Source organism: Mixophyes fleayi, chromosome 3 (assembly GCF_038048845.1).
Source record: "Mixophyes fleayi isolate aMixFle1 chromosome 3, aMixFle1.hap1, whole genome shotgun sequence".
Taxonomy (NCBI): domain Eukaryota; kingdom Metazoa; phylum Chordata; class Amphibia; order Anura; family Limnodynastidae; genus Mixophyes; species Mixophyes fleayi.
The window spans coordinates 302,113,381-302,131,291 of record NC_134404.1 but is presented as its reverse complement, the minus strand read 5'-3'; the positions used below and the strand labels follow the sequence as shown (position 1 = coordinate 302,131,291).

At 42.4% G+C, this 17,911-nt stretch overlaps 1 protein-coding gene across 1 annotated transcript in view; it reads right to left on the bottom strand.

The window, feature by feature from the left end:
- Positions 1-10,477, bottom strand: part of SLC1A4 (solute carrier family 1 member 4) — a 38,278-nt gene extending 27,801 nt beyond the window's left edge. Inside the window, exon 1 of the mRNA XM_075203909.1 lies at positions 9,785-10,477. Within this exon, the coding sequence (XP_075060010.1) occupies positions 9,785-10,308 (524 nt within the window). The 5' untranslated portion in view covers positions 10,309-10,477. The remainder of the gene's footprint in view (positions 1-9,784) is intronic.
- Positions 10,478-17,911: the final 7,434 nt, after the last annotated feature.

The window sequence follows — 17,911 nt, the reverse complement described above, 5'->3', positions numbered from 1 at the left end:
AATCACAGGCATAGTGAGCGTATTCCTCACATCCTTAGACTCAATACTATCCAAATACGTTGTCCAATAATTTTACCATATTGCTTTGATGGCACATAAGTCAGTAAGTGAAAAAAAAAAGGATAAATGAAAATAAAGCCTTCTGTCTGTTGACTCATGAACAGTACTGTCCTGGGTTTTAGCTATTACCAAGTTAACAAAAATATTATCTTAATACATCAAAACCAAAACCAACTCATGAAACAAAACTATCCTCATGGGAATTACAACACATGCACAAAGCTTCACCCACATTGTGGGGAACGACATGTGGTTTGCAGAGTCTCCTGGTTTATCATTTACTTACTTGTAACCTTGATTTAAAATTAAAACTACATTGCCTGAAATGTACACAATAAGGGTCATGTAATGTGTATATTTGTGTGCAAATGTGCCTGTGTCTATGCTTTATGGAAAACACAGGTATCCTCATGTCAAAATTTCACAATCAGGAGTAGCTGAGTGCACACATGCTCCTTACTTGTGTCCATCTGTAAAGAACAACCAGTTCTAAGGTACTAGATATTTAATTGAGAGGTGGAGAGGACTCAATTTACAAGTGCATTAATTGGTTAGCAGGCGTTTAGAAAAACTGACGTGGAACTATTGCGGCGGTTTAAGATCCCGGCAGCTGCATGGACGACACTTTTCAGCCGCACTACTAACTATGCTGTTAAAAGTGACGCCCATGCGGCTGCCGGGATCTTAAACCGCCGCAATAGTTTCACGTCAGTTTTCTAAACAGTCGCAACCAAGACTTTATCGGGAAATGACATCTTCGGAATTGAGAGTAAATCAGGAATGTCAGTATCGCTATTCCACTGACGGTGTAAGTAGTGTCGGGGTTTAGTTCATCGGGATTAGGATTACCACCATCTAATTTAGCCACACATAGATGACCAAATTGGAAAGGTTGGGTCATTTGGCAAACAACATAAAGCTGAATGCCATAAGGCCAAATTAGTGCAGTTGGCCTATGACCGTAAATATAGAATCTGTGGTCACTGCCCAACTTCATTTTAAGCCAGGTACAGAATATTCAGAATGGATATTAATTGGTCTTAGCCAACTTTACGAGACAGTGGTTATCAATACACAAAGAAGTGATCTTGGAACAATTTGTTTTAAATCTGCCAAGCTGGATGACCCTACCTGGCAACTTCTCATTTTCTGCATGGGAGAGGCCCTAACATTTTTCAGTCATGGGCACCCTAAGCATTAGTCCAAATCATGATTTGGTGCAGTGATATGCTACTGACGTCATCATTCAGCCAATAGACTTCAAAGTCCGAGCAAATATCTTACTGGAACTTTAAACCGGCTTACATCTGTAAGATGAAGCAATGGGGTTCAGGGTTGTCTCTCAGTTTTACCAGGTTCTCAAGGCTGTCCCCAGTTTCTGATGCATTATTCCAGTGCACAAATTAATGAGTCCAAAAGGAGGGACCCTTGGCAAGGATTGGGAAGATACAATGTAACCCTTATGGCGCATATATTTATGCAATGAATGTTATTGATATTTATATAAAGGCCACACGTTAAACAGTTCTTTACAGAAAATGTCCAAATACGCACATCAATCTCTGCACCTGTGGAGCTTGCAGTCTACATTCTGTAGCATTAACCCACCTGTAGCATTAACCTACCTAATTCTGCAGCGCTGTACAGAGAATTCACTCACATCAATCCCTGCCCCATTGGAGCTTACAGTCTAAATTCCCTAATATACACACACACAGATAGACAGACAGACACAAACTAGGTTCAATTTGATAGCAATCAATTAACCTACTAGTATGTTTTTGGAGTGTGGGAGGTAACCGGAGCACCTGGAGGAAACCCACGCAAACATGGGGAGAACATACAAACTCCACACAGATAAGGCCATGGTTGGGAATTGAACTCATGACCCCAGTGCTGTGAGGCAGAAGTGCTAACCACTAAGCCACTGTGCTGCCCCATATAGCTGGTGCTCTGTTCAGAATGGAAGTCATGGTCCCAGCACTGTGAGGCAGCAATGCTATACAATGTGCCACCCATATGAAATGGTTGGGAATATGCTAAATATTTCTTTCATAGTAGTTGAATATTGGGTAAATAGGTCACTTTTGTCTGAATCTCAGTTATGTTCAGTTGTGCATAGTCGTATCCACCCATTGAAGGGTAATTTAATATACAACTTCTATATGTGGCACATTTGCATCATGTGTCCTGCGTATATTTTACCTTGACTTCCTGTTACTGGTTGGTAACTTCAAAAATAATAAACCCCCTTTTCAGATAGAAGATAGGGAGTGTTCTTTTGTGTCCCTCTGGTGACAAACAAAAAAGCCCTGAGAAATAAAGCAGGACATGAACGGTACTTGTCTTATTCAATATCGGGGCCCTCAAACATTTAGTCCTTGTTGGATGCAGCTAGAACAGAAGAGAAACAAGAGACCAGTACGTTAGATTTGCTGGTGCAATCCAGTGGCAAAATTAAAAGAATTAGATAAAACTTTTCTATTATTTTATTTGAAAATACTAAAGAAAAAAAAGTGTTTCTTGTTTCTTCTTCATTTGTTCTTTGTCATCACAAATCTGTGTCAACGTGAATGTAGTGTTCCCTTGGTTAAGTAAAGCTCTCAACAGTCCCCAGCAGGATTTTGGAAGTCTAGTCATACAGTAGCAGTTTGCTTTCTAGAGAACAAAGAACAGAAGCTCGGGAGAAATCTGGCATGAATCCCATTCTTTGAGGCTTTCTCTCGGTTGCCTGGCTCTTGCTGTGTTATAACTTGGAACCATTTGTGGCACCATGCAGCAGTTTTCATTGGAGCCTCCTTTAAACACATTTTCTCCTCTCAACGCTGCACAGGTCATGGCTTCCTTATGCTGATATTTGAATCAATACAGGTCACAAAAATATATCAATACAGGATACAGAAAATATTGCACTTGTTTATGGGACTGTATCAATCTATTTTTGGGTAGAGCACGTAATTCGGATTGAGGTAATGCAGACAGCTAAATGACGACACTTACATTATGCAGACAGGGTTAGTCGTTGACAATGTCGCCTATCACAGTGCCGACATTAAAAGATCAATGCCGTTGGGTCCAGATATATGAATGAATTAGACACTGACTCACACAGCAATAGAGACAGTGACTCTGGTATGAAATAAAAATGTTCAATGTTACTTAAACTTTACTTTTTTACAGGTTTTCTTGCTGCATGTAAAAATGTTGATTTAGTTTGACAAACCACACGTGGGTCGGAAATCCCGCATCACACAACCTTTGTGAATATGATTGTTGGGATATATGTGCCCCAGGGTAGGTTATGAGCCGGTCATGTGATGCTCCCATCCAATCCTGGGATGATCCCTTCAGCCAGTTACATTCTGTTACTGTCCGGTCCTTCATAGTGATAAATGTTTCCTACCCTTTTAATAGATATATGCTCCATTTTATTTATGTTCTTTAGTGTATATGGTTGTAAGAAGTTTTTGAATGGCAAAATGTATTCAACATGAAAAATTTTGGTTAGTTTTTCATTTCTTTTTTTTTCGAGGATGCTACAGTTTGGTCATAACATGAGACTCTTACATCTACTTTCTTTCTGCAGTGAACAAAATACATAAAAAAAACTATTGGAAAGGAATCTATTCCACAAGCAGACATATAATTGGAGAGGGAAAGGACTTGTGTCAAAATCTGATTTGCATATATGAAGCATAAGTATTAAAAGCAAATAGTGTTAAAAATGTGGTTTTGTGATGATGATGATGATATTGCAAAGATTCTTTTTATGACTAGTCATATATGGTAGAAGAGGGCAACAATCTGTAGGTCTCTTCGGAGTTTACCAAGTTAAATATATGCTTATTAGTAGCACAGAAAGTTAATAAACAGTTATAGGTCAATGTTTTCAGCTCTAATAATAACAAAATAATCGTCACATTTACAATTTACATATGTGTACTAGAAATGTTTTTCGCTTCAGGGTTATGCAATGTTCATGTGATGAGATCAGGGAGAGGCTGGGCTGGGGGCATGGGGGCATCTGCCCCCGGTCCCATAGTGGGCTACCATGGGCCGGGTCACTGGGCCACCTGCATTTTTTTCTCTTTAAAATCATCATAATAGGCTGCTGAGTCGAGTCTTGCCCCCCTAAAATATGCCAGCCCTCCCCTGGATGAGATCATGAAGTCATGAACTAAGAGTATTTCCAGAGTACAGTTCAAGTATCTCCAAGAGAAGGGATCACAGGGTCACCGACTGCAGAGTGTGTGGGAGTTGTCAGGAGCAAATAAATCCTCTGAGGGCTGTATATGGACTGTCAGCTAACTGGTGTATATATATATATATATATATATATATATATATCACCAAAGATGGCTGCAAGAAAAGTTGGCTGTAGTCCATATACAGCCCTCAGAGGATCTATCTATCTATCTATCTATCTCTCTCTCTTTATATATATATATATATATATATATACATATACACAAGTTAACCCGTGCATGATACTCATGCATTCTAGTCAAATCAAGATACTTAAGGTCTTAAAAAGGTTCTTGTCATGCATTTGGGCCTAGCCCAGGCCTCCTCAGGGGAAGATCGTTACTTCCCGACGCAAGCGCCCTTTTTAATGTGTGTTCATGAGGTAAAATACCTCACGAAAATGAGTTTGACCCCTCAACTCGTAAATTTAGCCTTTACTACCCCTCCCACGGGGATAAGGGGGGATGATGGAAGTTAACTGACTTGACTAATCTAATTTTTTTGTCAAATAATGTCAGTATACCAAATTTTAGGTCAATTGGATGAGCCCTTTCTGAGAAAATAGTTTTTTCCACACACACACACACACTAACGCACGCCTCTACACATGTGTGTTTATGAGGTAAAATAACCTCACGAAAATGAGTTTGAGCCCTACCAAATTTCAGCCCTTTTTGAATTTTTTTCCCACACACACTAAGAATTTAGTAGGTCAGTGTATAACTCTGCCCAGCAGGTGGCGCTGCAAATTGTTTTTTTTTTCCACACACACACAGACAGACGCCACTAAGCATTTATATATTAGATATATATATATATATATATATATATATATATATATGTATATATATATATATATATATATATATATATATATATATATATATATGTTGCTGCTGGTGTCAGAGAAACACTCTCTGCATGTGACTACAGGTTATGGGGGTGACACACTGACAGTCTGCTGCAATCTTGTGAAATCCATCTGATGAAATGTGTATCAGCACATTTCTGGCTAGTTAGCCCAAACAACCAGTGATACTCATATACCGTAAGGGATATCTGCCACAACATGTTGGACATTTTAAAATCATTCAGCAAAGTTGTGAGAAATTTGTACTACCAGGTATTGGAATGCAACAGTTTTTGCCATTGTTAGCGACTCAATGGATTGTTTTTTTTTTTTTATATTTTTCCTTATGACGTTAGGGGTGTATTATTTGCAAATTCACACATAGCAAATATTCATTTTTATATGATAAATGTAGCTGGTCCGTGCCCTGGCAAGTTACAGTATATATATTAAAGCTCTTTACTGACATACTGTGACTAGCACATTGGGTGTTTTAAAATAGGTTTCTGTTTGAATATAGCAGATTAATTTAACTTTGCTTCCCCAGTGGTCCCAGTATAATGGGCAGGAGTCCATACAAACCCTGTCCATTACACCAAAAGAGTAAGAAAAAAAGAATAAAAACACATACATAGCTTTCAAATAACATTTAATGAAATTAAAGACTCCCCAAAACCTTTGCTAACCACTTCAATAAATAAAAAAGATGTCTTCCTTCTTAGTCATCATAATCCAACTAGAAAATAACATATTTTACCTTTTCTTGATTGGTCATAATTGAAATGGGGAAAACCTCTTGCAAAAAAACCAGCCACCCACACACTATGGGGTATATTTATTAAACTGCGGGTTTGAAAAAGTGAAGATGTTGCCTATAGCAACCAATCAGAGTCTAGCTGTCATTTTGTAAAACGTACTAAATAAATGATAACTAGAATCTGATTGGTTGCTATAGGCAACATCTTCACGTTTTCAAACCCGCAGTTTAGTAAATATAACCCTATGACTGCCTGTTAACACTTTTGGACCACCCCCTTATTTAATAAATTCCTGCCACAATTCCCAATTGTAAAATTGGAACAAATTAGGCTATGACCAAGATCCATTCAAACCACACCCTCAACCTGCCCAAACCACGTCCTGCTCCACCCAAACCATGCCCATGTCATACAAGGCCATGCCCTTTTCCAAAATGCCACACCCATGCAATCTGCCATAAATCAGTACTATCCACCAAAAATTGAGACTGTTGACAAGTAAATTACTTAGAAATAATGGTCATTGGTGTCTGATCAATGTCATAAGATTAAATTATGAGGGTTCACTCATTGCTAGACTTTCCAGGAGCCACTGCCCTTGTATTTGAAGAGTGGAGAGTGAGCTAGCACTGTCTAAAATGATAGCCACGCCCCTTGCATGCTGGTCATGCACACTCTGGAGGCGTGGCATGGAGGAAACACCCCCTCTAGAAATCCTGCATTTCTTCCTGCCTATCAGAAGGTGGAAAATTTTGCTTCCCTGCACAGTAGCGCACGCAGGGGGGGTTTCTGAGTCTCTAGAACCCCCCCCCCTGCGCTAACTAAGTGGCCACTGTCCTATACAGCAGCCGCGGCACTGTCAAAGAAGCGTCCGCGGCGGTGACGCTTCTTAGACAGCGCCGTGGCTGCTGTATAGGACAGCTCTGGCGAAACGGAGCTGCTGCGCCGGTGCATGCGCAGCAGCTCTCTCTCAGTTTTTTTTTGGTTCAGCGGGGAGAAAACCCCCCCCCCCCGACAATCCTCCGTGCGCCCCTGCTGCAATCAGCACCACAGTTGGGTCACAATTAATGCAGGTTTGCTGATCTAAGCTCAAACTCTTACTAGCAATAACCAATATGGAAAAAACAATAGTGGTGCTTTAGACGAGTATTGTTAATCATTTTAATGATTCATGTTGTCTGATAATTGTAAAGCAGTCTAAAGTGGCACTACTGCAGCAGTGACGAGGATAATTATACTATACCAACTATGCCAACTCCTCTATTACCTGTAGATTAGAGAAGCTCTGGCCCCTTATTAGTTCAACATAGTGCAAATAGGCCAACCATTCAGACCTGTTATACCCAGCAGCTGCGCTAAGCAGCCTGGGCTGGAATAAAAAATGGTCTAATTCAGACATCATAATTGCCATAGTGTTACAATAGGCACTGAAATCTTAGTATAATGTGCCTAACCGCAATGAAAATAGTTAAATACATATCCCAATTGACTGTCTATATCATAGGCAAACCGAGAAGGGGGGGGGGGGTTCCTGGAAACCCCCTCCAAGCCTGGGGCACTGTATAATTGAGGGGGCTGGACCCTGCCCCCGCTTCACATAACTCTGCTCAAAAAGAGAGACCTGCATGCACCTAACAGTAATGCACACAGCATTGCCCATGTATATTATGGGGATAGGGAGATTTGGAAAGCAGCCAAGCACTCTCTAAAATTATAGCCCCGCCCCCATGCATGCTGGTCACACCCACTGGTGGCGTGGTGTGGAAACCCCCTTCTGCAAATCTTGCGTTTTCCCCTGTATATGGATATTTTGTGACATCATAATATTTGTTCCTGTGGTGTTAAACAGGACTATTTTCATATACAGTATATTTACTCTAAAATACATTTTTAGCTTTAACGATCTTTTAAACCAAAAATATTAAACCATTTCCACTTAATGAAAAAGTTCATTTCTGATGTAAGAAACGCTTCATGGGATAGCTGGCCACTGACTGCAGGAAGCAGATTAATAATTTAATGCTACTGAATGTGACAATCTTCCTGGGATTCCTACCTCCATTCCGAGACTCTAGTGTAGGTTCACTTATAAAATCAATTACTACACAGTACTGTGCACTGAGCTATGACCATGAATAAAACCCCATCAACATTACAATTACCGATCCAACTAGTTTTTATGTGAAAGTTCATTAACCTGTAACGGTCCCAAAAAGGAGATGCCCAGTTTTAGCGATAAAAGAAAGTATGTAAAGCTTGTAATCTGATGACATTCTTCTCTGACAGAGGCAATATTCTTATATAACTGCCTTGAGTAGTCCTAAATTCAGTTTCTTGCAATAAGTTACTGTACATTTACACTTTTTAATATTTGTGGAACTCAACCCACTGTGGGTCTATTGGTCATATTCTGGGAGCTATGTATATGTCACACATATCAATGGTAGTATCTGATGGTAGCCCAGCCAGTATAGATGTCATTATGTAAATATGCATATATATTTGTGTCCTAATGCTGATGGCACATGTTACAGAAGTGTATGGACTGAATATGAAAAATTGATCATTATGGACATGTTGGATAAAGCAGTTGAAGATGACAGCTATCAGCATCTGCAGTGATTCCAGAAGTGACCGGACCTCTTGGCCCAAACGGCCAAATGGCTGGACCTCCTAGCTTGCAGGTGTGGCCAACTCGGTGCCAATAACGGAATGCCTGTCTGGCAGTATTAAAATGTTTCTTCATTGATAAATAGTTACACTTGTTGGCTAGAATTCAATAAGCAACAAACGTGCATGAAGTTTACTCCTTCACCTCACAACATATAGAGAAAGTTTGAACAAAAATATCTTTGGAAAATGTTGTTTTGTAACAACAAATAATATTAAAAATAACTCAAAATGTTAAAAATAAATATTTTTATTGTATTCTCTGAAAATAGAACGAGTGGACCTGTATTGCAGATTATCCTGCTGGAAATGTGCTCATTGTTAGTCATAGCCTCAATGATGGTATGATATATGCAGGAATAAGGAATGTAGCCCATACGAAAGAAACAACAAATATATTTTCAACATATGGTTAGTGGAGATCAGAACCTTTAAATGTTATTACTATATTAAAGCACAGGGACTGATTCCACGTGGTCTATTGCCTGTTCCATAAATGGTACTTACTAATAACAATGCAGACTGTAGCCACACAGTAGGCATGTAAATCTATGGTGGGATTGCATCATATGAGAGCGACTTACACATGCCAGCTAAGATAATGTTCTTTATATAGCAGTACTAAATGAAGCAGCATACCATTCAGTGGTGCAATGCTGTATAAGGCAAAATATAATTTAAGTTACAAAGTAGGTAGATTTGAATCAGTAACTCATTATATTAGTAGAGGTTATACGAAGAGCTGTTATGGGCCAACAGGTAATTTGCTGACAATATAAGAACACCTAAAGTGACTTAGGTGATCTATATGAGACTTATATCTTAGTAAAGCCCTCTGCATGTCTTCTCCATGTTTCTTCATAAAGAACAATAGCTAAATGATGAAGTTTATCAACCTCTAGGCATGCAGTATAACTAGGAAAAGCTGGTCGACTGGCAACTGCCGATTTGATTAAAGCAGGCTTCCTGTCTTGCTATAGGTTTTAAGGAACTACAAGATCCAGCATGCCTTACCTGGTTTTGTATGGAAGGGCATGTAATTTAAGTACAGTTGGAATGCTACAGGGTGGTCTTTTGTCTCCCTATAAGACTGTAAAAACATTCAACACTTGCTACTTCAATAGCTACTTCTAAGAGGGTCTGCAGTAACATAGTTTAATCTATCAATATGCACTGGCAGGATAAAAGTGAAAAAAATTACCTTGCGAGATCAAGAAAAGAGTCCACTGTCTCCTTATTTGTAGTGATGGTGTCTTCTATTCCCAGTGCGTTGGAGTTCAAGGCACCTGCCCCAGCCCCTGGTTTAATGATGAAGCCCAGGGCAATGGCTAAACCCGAGGCCATAAGGGTGGTCACCAAAAAGTAGGCTACAGCGATAGCACCCAGCTTACCCAGTGACCTGGTGTCTAGACTAGCAGCACCAGAGATCAAGCTGCACACTACCAATGGGAGGATAATCATCTTCAGCATCCTCAGGAGCATTTCTCCAGGGAAGGCAAAGTAGGTCATCTGAGCCTTGGTCAAGTTCATGCTCCTCACTGCCGTGCCCATGCCAACCCCTACCAGCACCCCGGACACTGTGAGGATCACTATGACATTCTTCCTGAGGAACTGGGCACATCTTTGCCCTACTCCTTTCTTTGCAGATTTGCCATCATCCACCTGGCATGCAGTATAATCAGGGTACTTGTCAATGTGCCCGTTAGTTTCGCAGGATTTCTCCATGATTTGTCAGAGTCACACTTTTTTTGCGTGGTAGAAATGAAGAGTGATTGCAGCAGTTCCAGCTGGGTGCACAGATGGGCGTGCGAGGCTTCACACAATGACAAGGAGCGAGCTGCTCTCAGCTCTTTGTGCTGCTGCTGCCGGCTCTAGACACTATGCTCAACTCATAAGGCTCTCACAATCACTAAGAGCTGCAGCTGAAGCTGATGCAACAGAGTTTCCCTCTTTCCCTCCCACCCTACTGTGTCAGAATATCCCTCCCTCCTGCCCACTGTCTATGCCAAGTCTCCCTCATCAACCCTCAGTTTATCTCTTCCCTATCTGGCTCTCGGTCACCTCACTGGGGGGCATATTTATTATTAACTGCTTTTTTAACACAATCCATTTCAATCCTTATCGCAAAGATAAGTATTGAGATATTGTGACTATTTATTAAAAATCTTCACTAGGAACAGCAGTCACGATTTTCGGAACTTGTTGAATGGTGCAAAATAGCAGTCCCTATTAGGGCACATTTATCAATCTTCTCATACAGTGAAAAATAGTTTCCAATCCTTATCACATTGATAAGGATTGAACTATATCTCAAATTTATGAAAAACGCAACACAGAAACAGCAGTTCCGATAAACTGCTGTTTCTGTGATAAAAAAACATACTTACCCCGCCTCTTCGGAATGCGCTGTCTCCGGATCTCCTCCTGGTCCTCTTCATTTTTCTTCACACTGGAATTGTGCATGTGCAGTTTGAAGAACAAACATCTCCGCTCTGTCTCTGCAACTATAATTGCAGAGAGTGAGCGGTGAGTGACAGGGAGGGATCATTGGATCCCTCCACACATGCGCTGTCCAGCTCTGCTCTTCGGAGCAGAGCTGAGAGCACTGAAATCTTTCAATCATGATAATGTACGCTAGCGCCAGCTTACGTTAGGGATGTGCACCGGCGACTTTTGAGGTCTCGTGTTTTGTGTTTTGGATCCGGATTTTCGTTATTTTTGAGGTTCGGATTTGTCTCGCAAAACACTTGACGAAAGGTCTCGGTTCGGATTTAAGGTATTGGATTCGGATTTTTTTTGAAAAAAACATAAAAAGTTTAAAAATCAAGTTTTTGGGCTTATTTTCACTCCTAGGCTATTATTAACCTCAATAACATTCAATAACAAGCATTTCCACTAATTTACAGTGTATTCTGAACACCTCACAATATAGTTATTAGTCCAAAACGTTGCAACAAGGTATCTTTCTGGACTGCGTAGAGGAGTGGGTCACCACAATATATATTAAAAACCCTGAACTTTTATGATTCGCACCAATAATTGTACCTGGACTGCGTAGAGGAGTGGGTCACCACAATATATTAAAAACCCTGAACTTTTATGAATCGCACCAATAAATGTACCTGGACTGCGTAGAGGAGTGGGTCACCACAATATATATAATAAGAAAACCATCAACTGGTTTGATTCGCACCAATAAATGTACCTGGACTGCGTAGAGGAGTGGGTCACCACAATATATTAAAAACCCTGAACTTTTATGAATCGCACCAATAAATGTACCTGGACTGCGTAGAGGAGTGGGTCACCACAATATATATAATAAGAAAACCATCAACTTGTTTGATTCGCACCAATAAATGTACCTGGACTGCGTAGAGGAGTGGGTCACCACAATATCTTAAAAACCCTGAACTTTTATGAATCGCACCAATAAATGTACCTGGACTGCGTAGAGGAGTGGGTCACCACAATATATATAATAAGAAAACCATCAACTTGTTTGATTCGCACCAATAAATGTACCTGGACTGCGTAGAGGAGTGGGTCACCACAATATATTAAAAACCCTGAACTTTTATGAATCGCACCAATAAATGTACCTGGACTGCGTAGAGGAGTGGGTCACCACAATATCTTAAAAACCCTGAACTTTTATGAATCGCACCAATAAATGTACCTGGACTGCGTAGAGGAGTGGGTCACCACAATATATATAATAAGAAAACCATCAACTTGTTTGATTCGCACCAATAAATGTACCTGGACTGCGTAGAGGAGTGGGTCACCACAATATATATAATAAGAAAACCATCAACTTGTTTGATTCGCACCAATAAATGTACCTGGACTGCGTAGAGGAGTGGGCACTGGGCACCACAATAAAATATATAAAAAACCTTCAACAGGTCTGCATTACACTACACATACGGCTGCTCCTCCATCCTCTCCATCATATACATGTTGGAGTTTTAGCGTGTGACAACCTCTTGTTTTTGATAATGTCAGTGCATTTTGAATATTTTTCAATTTGCCCCACACCACTGAATGTACTTTATCTATGATACGCATCTATCTATCTTGACTGCGTAGTGTGGTGGCCCCGGTACACAATTTGGTACCGGGGCCACAATAAAATAAATACACCCTCCACGTGTCAGAATTCCACCAAACAAGTATCTGGACTGCGTAGTGGGGTGGCCCCGGTACCCAACTTGATACCGGGGCCACAATAAAATAAATACACCCTCCACGTGTCAGAATTCCACCAAACAAGTATCTGGACTGCGTAGTGGGGTGGCCCCGGTACCCAACTTGATACCGGGGCCACAATAAAATAAATACACCCTCCACGTGTCAGAATTCCACCAAACAAGTATCTGGACTGCGTAGTGGGGTGGCCCCGGTACCCAACTTGATACCGGGGCCACAATAAAATAAATACACCCTCCACGTGTCAGAATTCCACCAAACAAGTATCTGGACTGCGTAGTGGGGTGGCCCCGGTACCCAACTTGATACCGGGGCCACAATAAAATAAATACACCCTCCACGTGTCAGAATTCCACCAAACAAGTATCTGGACTGCGTAGTGGGGTGGCCCTGGTACCCAACTTGATACCGGGGCCACAATAAAATAAATACACCCTCCACGTGTCAGAATTCCACCAAACAAGTATCTGGACTGCGTAGTGGGGTGGCCCCGGTACCCAACTTGATACCGGGGCCACAATAAAATAAATACACCCTCCACGTGTCAGAATTCCACCAAACAAGTATCTGGACTGCGTAGTGGGGTGGCCCCGGTACCCAACTTGATACCGGGGCCACAATACCTCCTCCAAACATGCTACAGACAATTCGTCATTGAGATCCCATTAAGTATGTTAAAGACAGACAGGGTCCAAGTGTTATTAGTTGACTTTGTAAAGAAAAAAACTGTCCCTGTTGCACATAGTCGTGCAATGAAGACTTACTTTTTCATTTAAAGGCACGATCTTTCAAGTGTAGTGTTTGTAAGTCTAAGTCATATTATACTTTTGGTAAAATTGGTTTTTTTGGTTCCTCTTTATGGTAATTAATTAGTAATAGAATTAAAGTAGAAAATAGAATTAAATAGAATTAAAGTAGGAAATAGAGTGGTATAGAGTTGTAGTGTGGTATAGATAGAGTGGTCCACACAATATAATAATAAAACCCTCAACTGGTCTGAATTGCACCAAACAAGTATCTTGACTGCGTAGTGTGGTGGCCCCGGTACACAATTTGGTACCGAGGCCACAATATAATTAAAAAACCCTCCACGTGTCGGAATTCCACCAAACAAGTATCTGGACTGCATAGTGGGGTGGCCCCGGTACCCAATTTGATACCGGGGCCACAATACCTCCTCAAAACATGCTCCAGACAATTCGTCATTGACAGACCCCAGACAGACAGGGTCGTAGTGTTACTGTTTGACTTTGTAAACCCAAAAAAATGTCCCTGTTGCACTTGCACATAGTCGTGCAATCAAGACTGACTTTTTCATTTAAAGGCACGATCTTTCAAGTGTAGTGTTTGTAAGTCTAAGTCATATTATACTTTTGGTAAAATTGTTTTTTTTGGTTCCTCTTTATGGTAATTAATTAGTAATAGAATTAAAGTAGGAAATAGAATTAAATAGAATTAAAGTAGGAAATAGAGTGGTATAGAGTTGTAGTGTGGTATAGATAGAGTGGTCCACACAATATAATAATAAAACTCTCAACTGGTCTGAATTGCACCAAACAAGTATCTTGACTGCGTAGTGTGGTGGCCCCGGTACACAATTTGGTACCGAGGCCACAATATAATTAAAAAACCCTCCACGTGTCGGAATTCCACCAAACAAGTATCTGGACTGCATAGTGGGGTGGCCCCGGTACCCAATTTGATACCGGGGCCACAATACCTCCTCAAAACATGCTCCAGACAATTCGTCATTGACAGACCCCAGACAGACAGGGTCGTAGTGTTACTGTTTGACTTTGTAAACCCAAAAAAATGTCCCTGTTGCACTTGCACATAGTCGTGCAATCAAGACTGACTTTTTCATTTAAAGGCACGATCTTTCAAGTGTCAGAAAGAGAGAGAAGACACAGGAGAGGAGAGTTGTAGCTGGGGACCTGGGGTGGAAGCTCCCAGGCTCCCCCAGCATTGCCTGGAAGTCTGAGCGTGGTGACTGAGCCAGGGCAAGGAATGTGTGCCCTGGATGAGGGGGAGAACTCCATGCCACTATAGTGAACCCAAGAGAGAGGGGGACACTGCACATGGAAGAGGCCCTGGAGTGAGGGCTGCTACAAGAGGCATGGTAGCTGTAGTGTCAGATCCTGAGGCTGAGAGTACACAGAGTGACGTGTCAGAGCACAGGAGACATTATCCCCGCAGAGGAGGGATGAGCTGCAGTTGAGAGGTCTGCTGTTGAAATAGGACATGCACACTTTAACAAACCAATCATTTCAGCGACAGGGCCTACCAAACAACTTTGACTGAAATGATTGGTTTGTTTGGGCCCCCACACCAAAAAAGCTATTCATCTCTCCCTGTACAGACTAAACAGGCTCTACTGAGGCAAGATGTCGTCCTCATCCTCAACCTCTGATTCCTCTCCCCCTACAGTGTGTACTTCCTCCTCATCACACATTATCAATTCGTCCCCGCTGGACTCCACAACCACAGGTCCCTCTGTAGTATCTGGAGGGCAGTGCTGTACTTCATTGAGGAATTGATTATTCATTTTTATAAACATCATTTTTTCAACGTTGTGAGGAAGCAACCTCCTTCGCCGCTCACTGACCAGGTTCCCCGCTGCACTAAAAACTCTTTCCGAGTACACACTGGAGGGGGGACAACTCAGGTAAAATAGAGCCAGTTTGTACAGGGGCTTCCAAACTGCCTTTTTTTCCTGCCAGTAACAATATGGACTGTCTGACATGTCTACTTGGATGGTGTCAGCAAAGTAATCATCCACAATTTTTTCTATTGTGACAGCATCCAATGCAGCGAGAGTAGACATGTCTGCAATGGTTGGCAGGTCCTTCAGTCCGGACCAGATGTTATCAGCATCCCCGCCAGTGCCTCTTTTGGGAAAACTGAGCTTTTTCCTCGCAGCCATAGATGTGGAAGAAAATGAGGGTGGAGCTGTTGGCATGTCACGGTCCTCTTCAGAGGACAATCTCCTGACCAGCAGGTCTTTGCACCGCTGTAGATTTGTGTCCGCCGGAAACAGAGACACAACATACGCTTTAAACCGAGGATCGAGCACGGTGGCCAGAATGTATTCCTCTGACTTTAAAAGAGTGACCACCCTCGGATCCTGGCAAAGCGTACGAAGGGCTACATCCACAAGAGCTACATGCTTGCTGTAATCGCAATGGCTTACCAGCTCCTCCCTCACTTTCTCCAGCTGCTTCTGCAACAGCCTGATCAGGGGAATGACCTGACTCAAGCTGGCAGTGTCGGAACTGACTTCTCGTGTGGCAAGTTCAAATGGCTGCAGAACCTTGCACAACACGGAAATCAGTCTCCACTGCGCTTGACTCAGGCGCATCCCCACTCCTTTGCCTATGTCGTAGGTGGCTGTGTAGGCCTGAATGGCCTTTTGCTGCTCCTCCATCCTCTGCAGCATATAGAGGGTGGAGTTCCAGCGCGTCACAACCTCTTGTTTGAGGTGATGGCAGGGCAGGTTCAAGCTTTTCTGATGTGCCTCTAGTCTGCGGTAGGCACTGGCTGAATGCCGAAAGTGTCCAGCAATTTTGCGGGCCACCGCAAGCATCTCCTGCACACCCCTGTCACTCTTGAGGTAATGCTGCACCACCAAATTAATGGTGTGGGCAAAACATGGGACGTGCTGGAAATTGCCCATATTTAATGCCCGCACAATGTTACTGGCATTGTCTGACACCACAAATCCCCATGAGAGTCTAAGTGGGGTAAGCCACTGGGAGATAATTTCCCTCATTTTCTCTAATATGTTGGCAGCGTTGTGCCTCTTATTAAAGCCTGTAATGCACAATGTTGCCTGCCTTTGCATGAGCAGCCATTTTGTAGATGCTGCTACTGATGCAGCTGTTGCTGTTGCTGCGGAAGGGGATGCATCTACCCAGTGGGCTGTCACAGTCATATAGTCCTTCGTTTGCCCAGAACCACTTGTCCACATGTCCGTGGTTAAGTGGACAGTGGGTACAACCGCATTTTTAAGAGCACTGAGGACACTTGATCGTACTTCTCTGTACATTTTTGGTATCGCCTGCCTAGTGAAGTGGTATCTCGAGGGGATTTGGTACCGGGGACACAATACCTCCATCAACCCTCTAAATCCCACTCCACTGATGGCGGACACCGGGCGCACGTCTAACACCAACATTGCAGTTACAGCCGCAGTTATACGCTTTGCAATAGGGTGACTACTATCGTATTTGGTGGTCATGGCAAACGACTGTTGGACGGTCAATTGTTTGGTGAAAGACTTAGCGGTCTTACGACTTCCCCTCTGGGAAGATGACCGACTAACAGCAGCAACAGCAGCAGTGGCAGTAGTAGGCGTACCGCTGCAGGATTCCTCGGATGAATCCCGTATTGAGGAGGACTCAGTCTGGCTGGTGACTTGGGCTGCAGGACTGAATCTGATGGAGATTGTGGAGGAAGTTGACGAGGAGGGTGTTGCTGGTGTGTATCCAAATGGACCACGGGATTTAGGTGTCCCTGTACCGATGAGGGTCCTAGCCCCAGTTCCTGAACTAACCACTGAACTATGAAGGTTATTCAGGTGACGTATAAGGGAGGATGTTCCTAGGTGGGCAAGATCCTTACCCCTGCTTATTTGAGCTTTACATAAGCTACATATTGCCATACATTGGTTGTCTGGATTTGGATAAAAATAACTCCAGACCGAAGAGGTGCATTTTTTGGTCTTCTGACCAGGCATGACGATGGGCTTTTTCATCCCATGGACATCAGCTGTTTCCCCCCCTGGTGCCTCATTTACAATAACCACATCACCATCCTCATCATCAAGTTCCTCCACAGCGCCAGCTACATCATCAATAGCCTCCTCCCGAGCCACCTCTTCCCGTACAGTGATGGGAAGGTCAGGCTTGACAACCACCAACACGCTTGGACTCGCCTTGGGGATTTGTGATAATTTCTCTTTAGAAGGCAGAGTTGTTTGCTGTTTTGTTGCTGACAGCATAACTCTCTTCAATTTTTTGTAGGGGGGGGGAGGAGGAGGAGGGCTAAGATCCGTGGGTGAAGCTGAACCACTAGTCATGAACACGGGCCAGGGCCTAAGCCGTTCCTTGCCACTCCG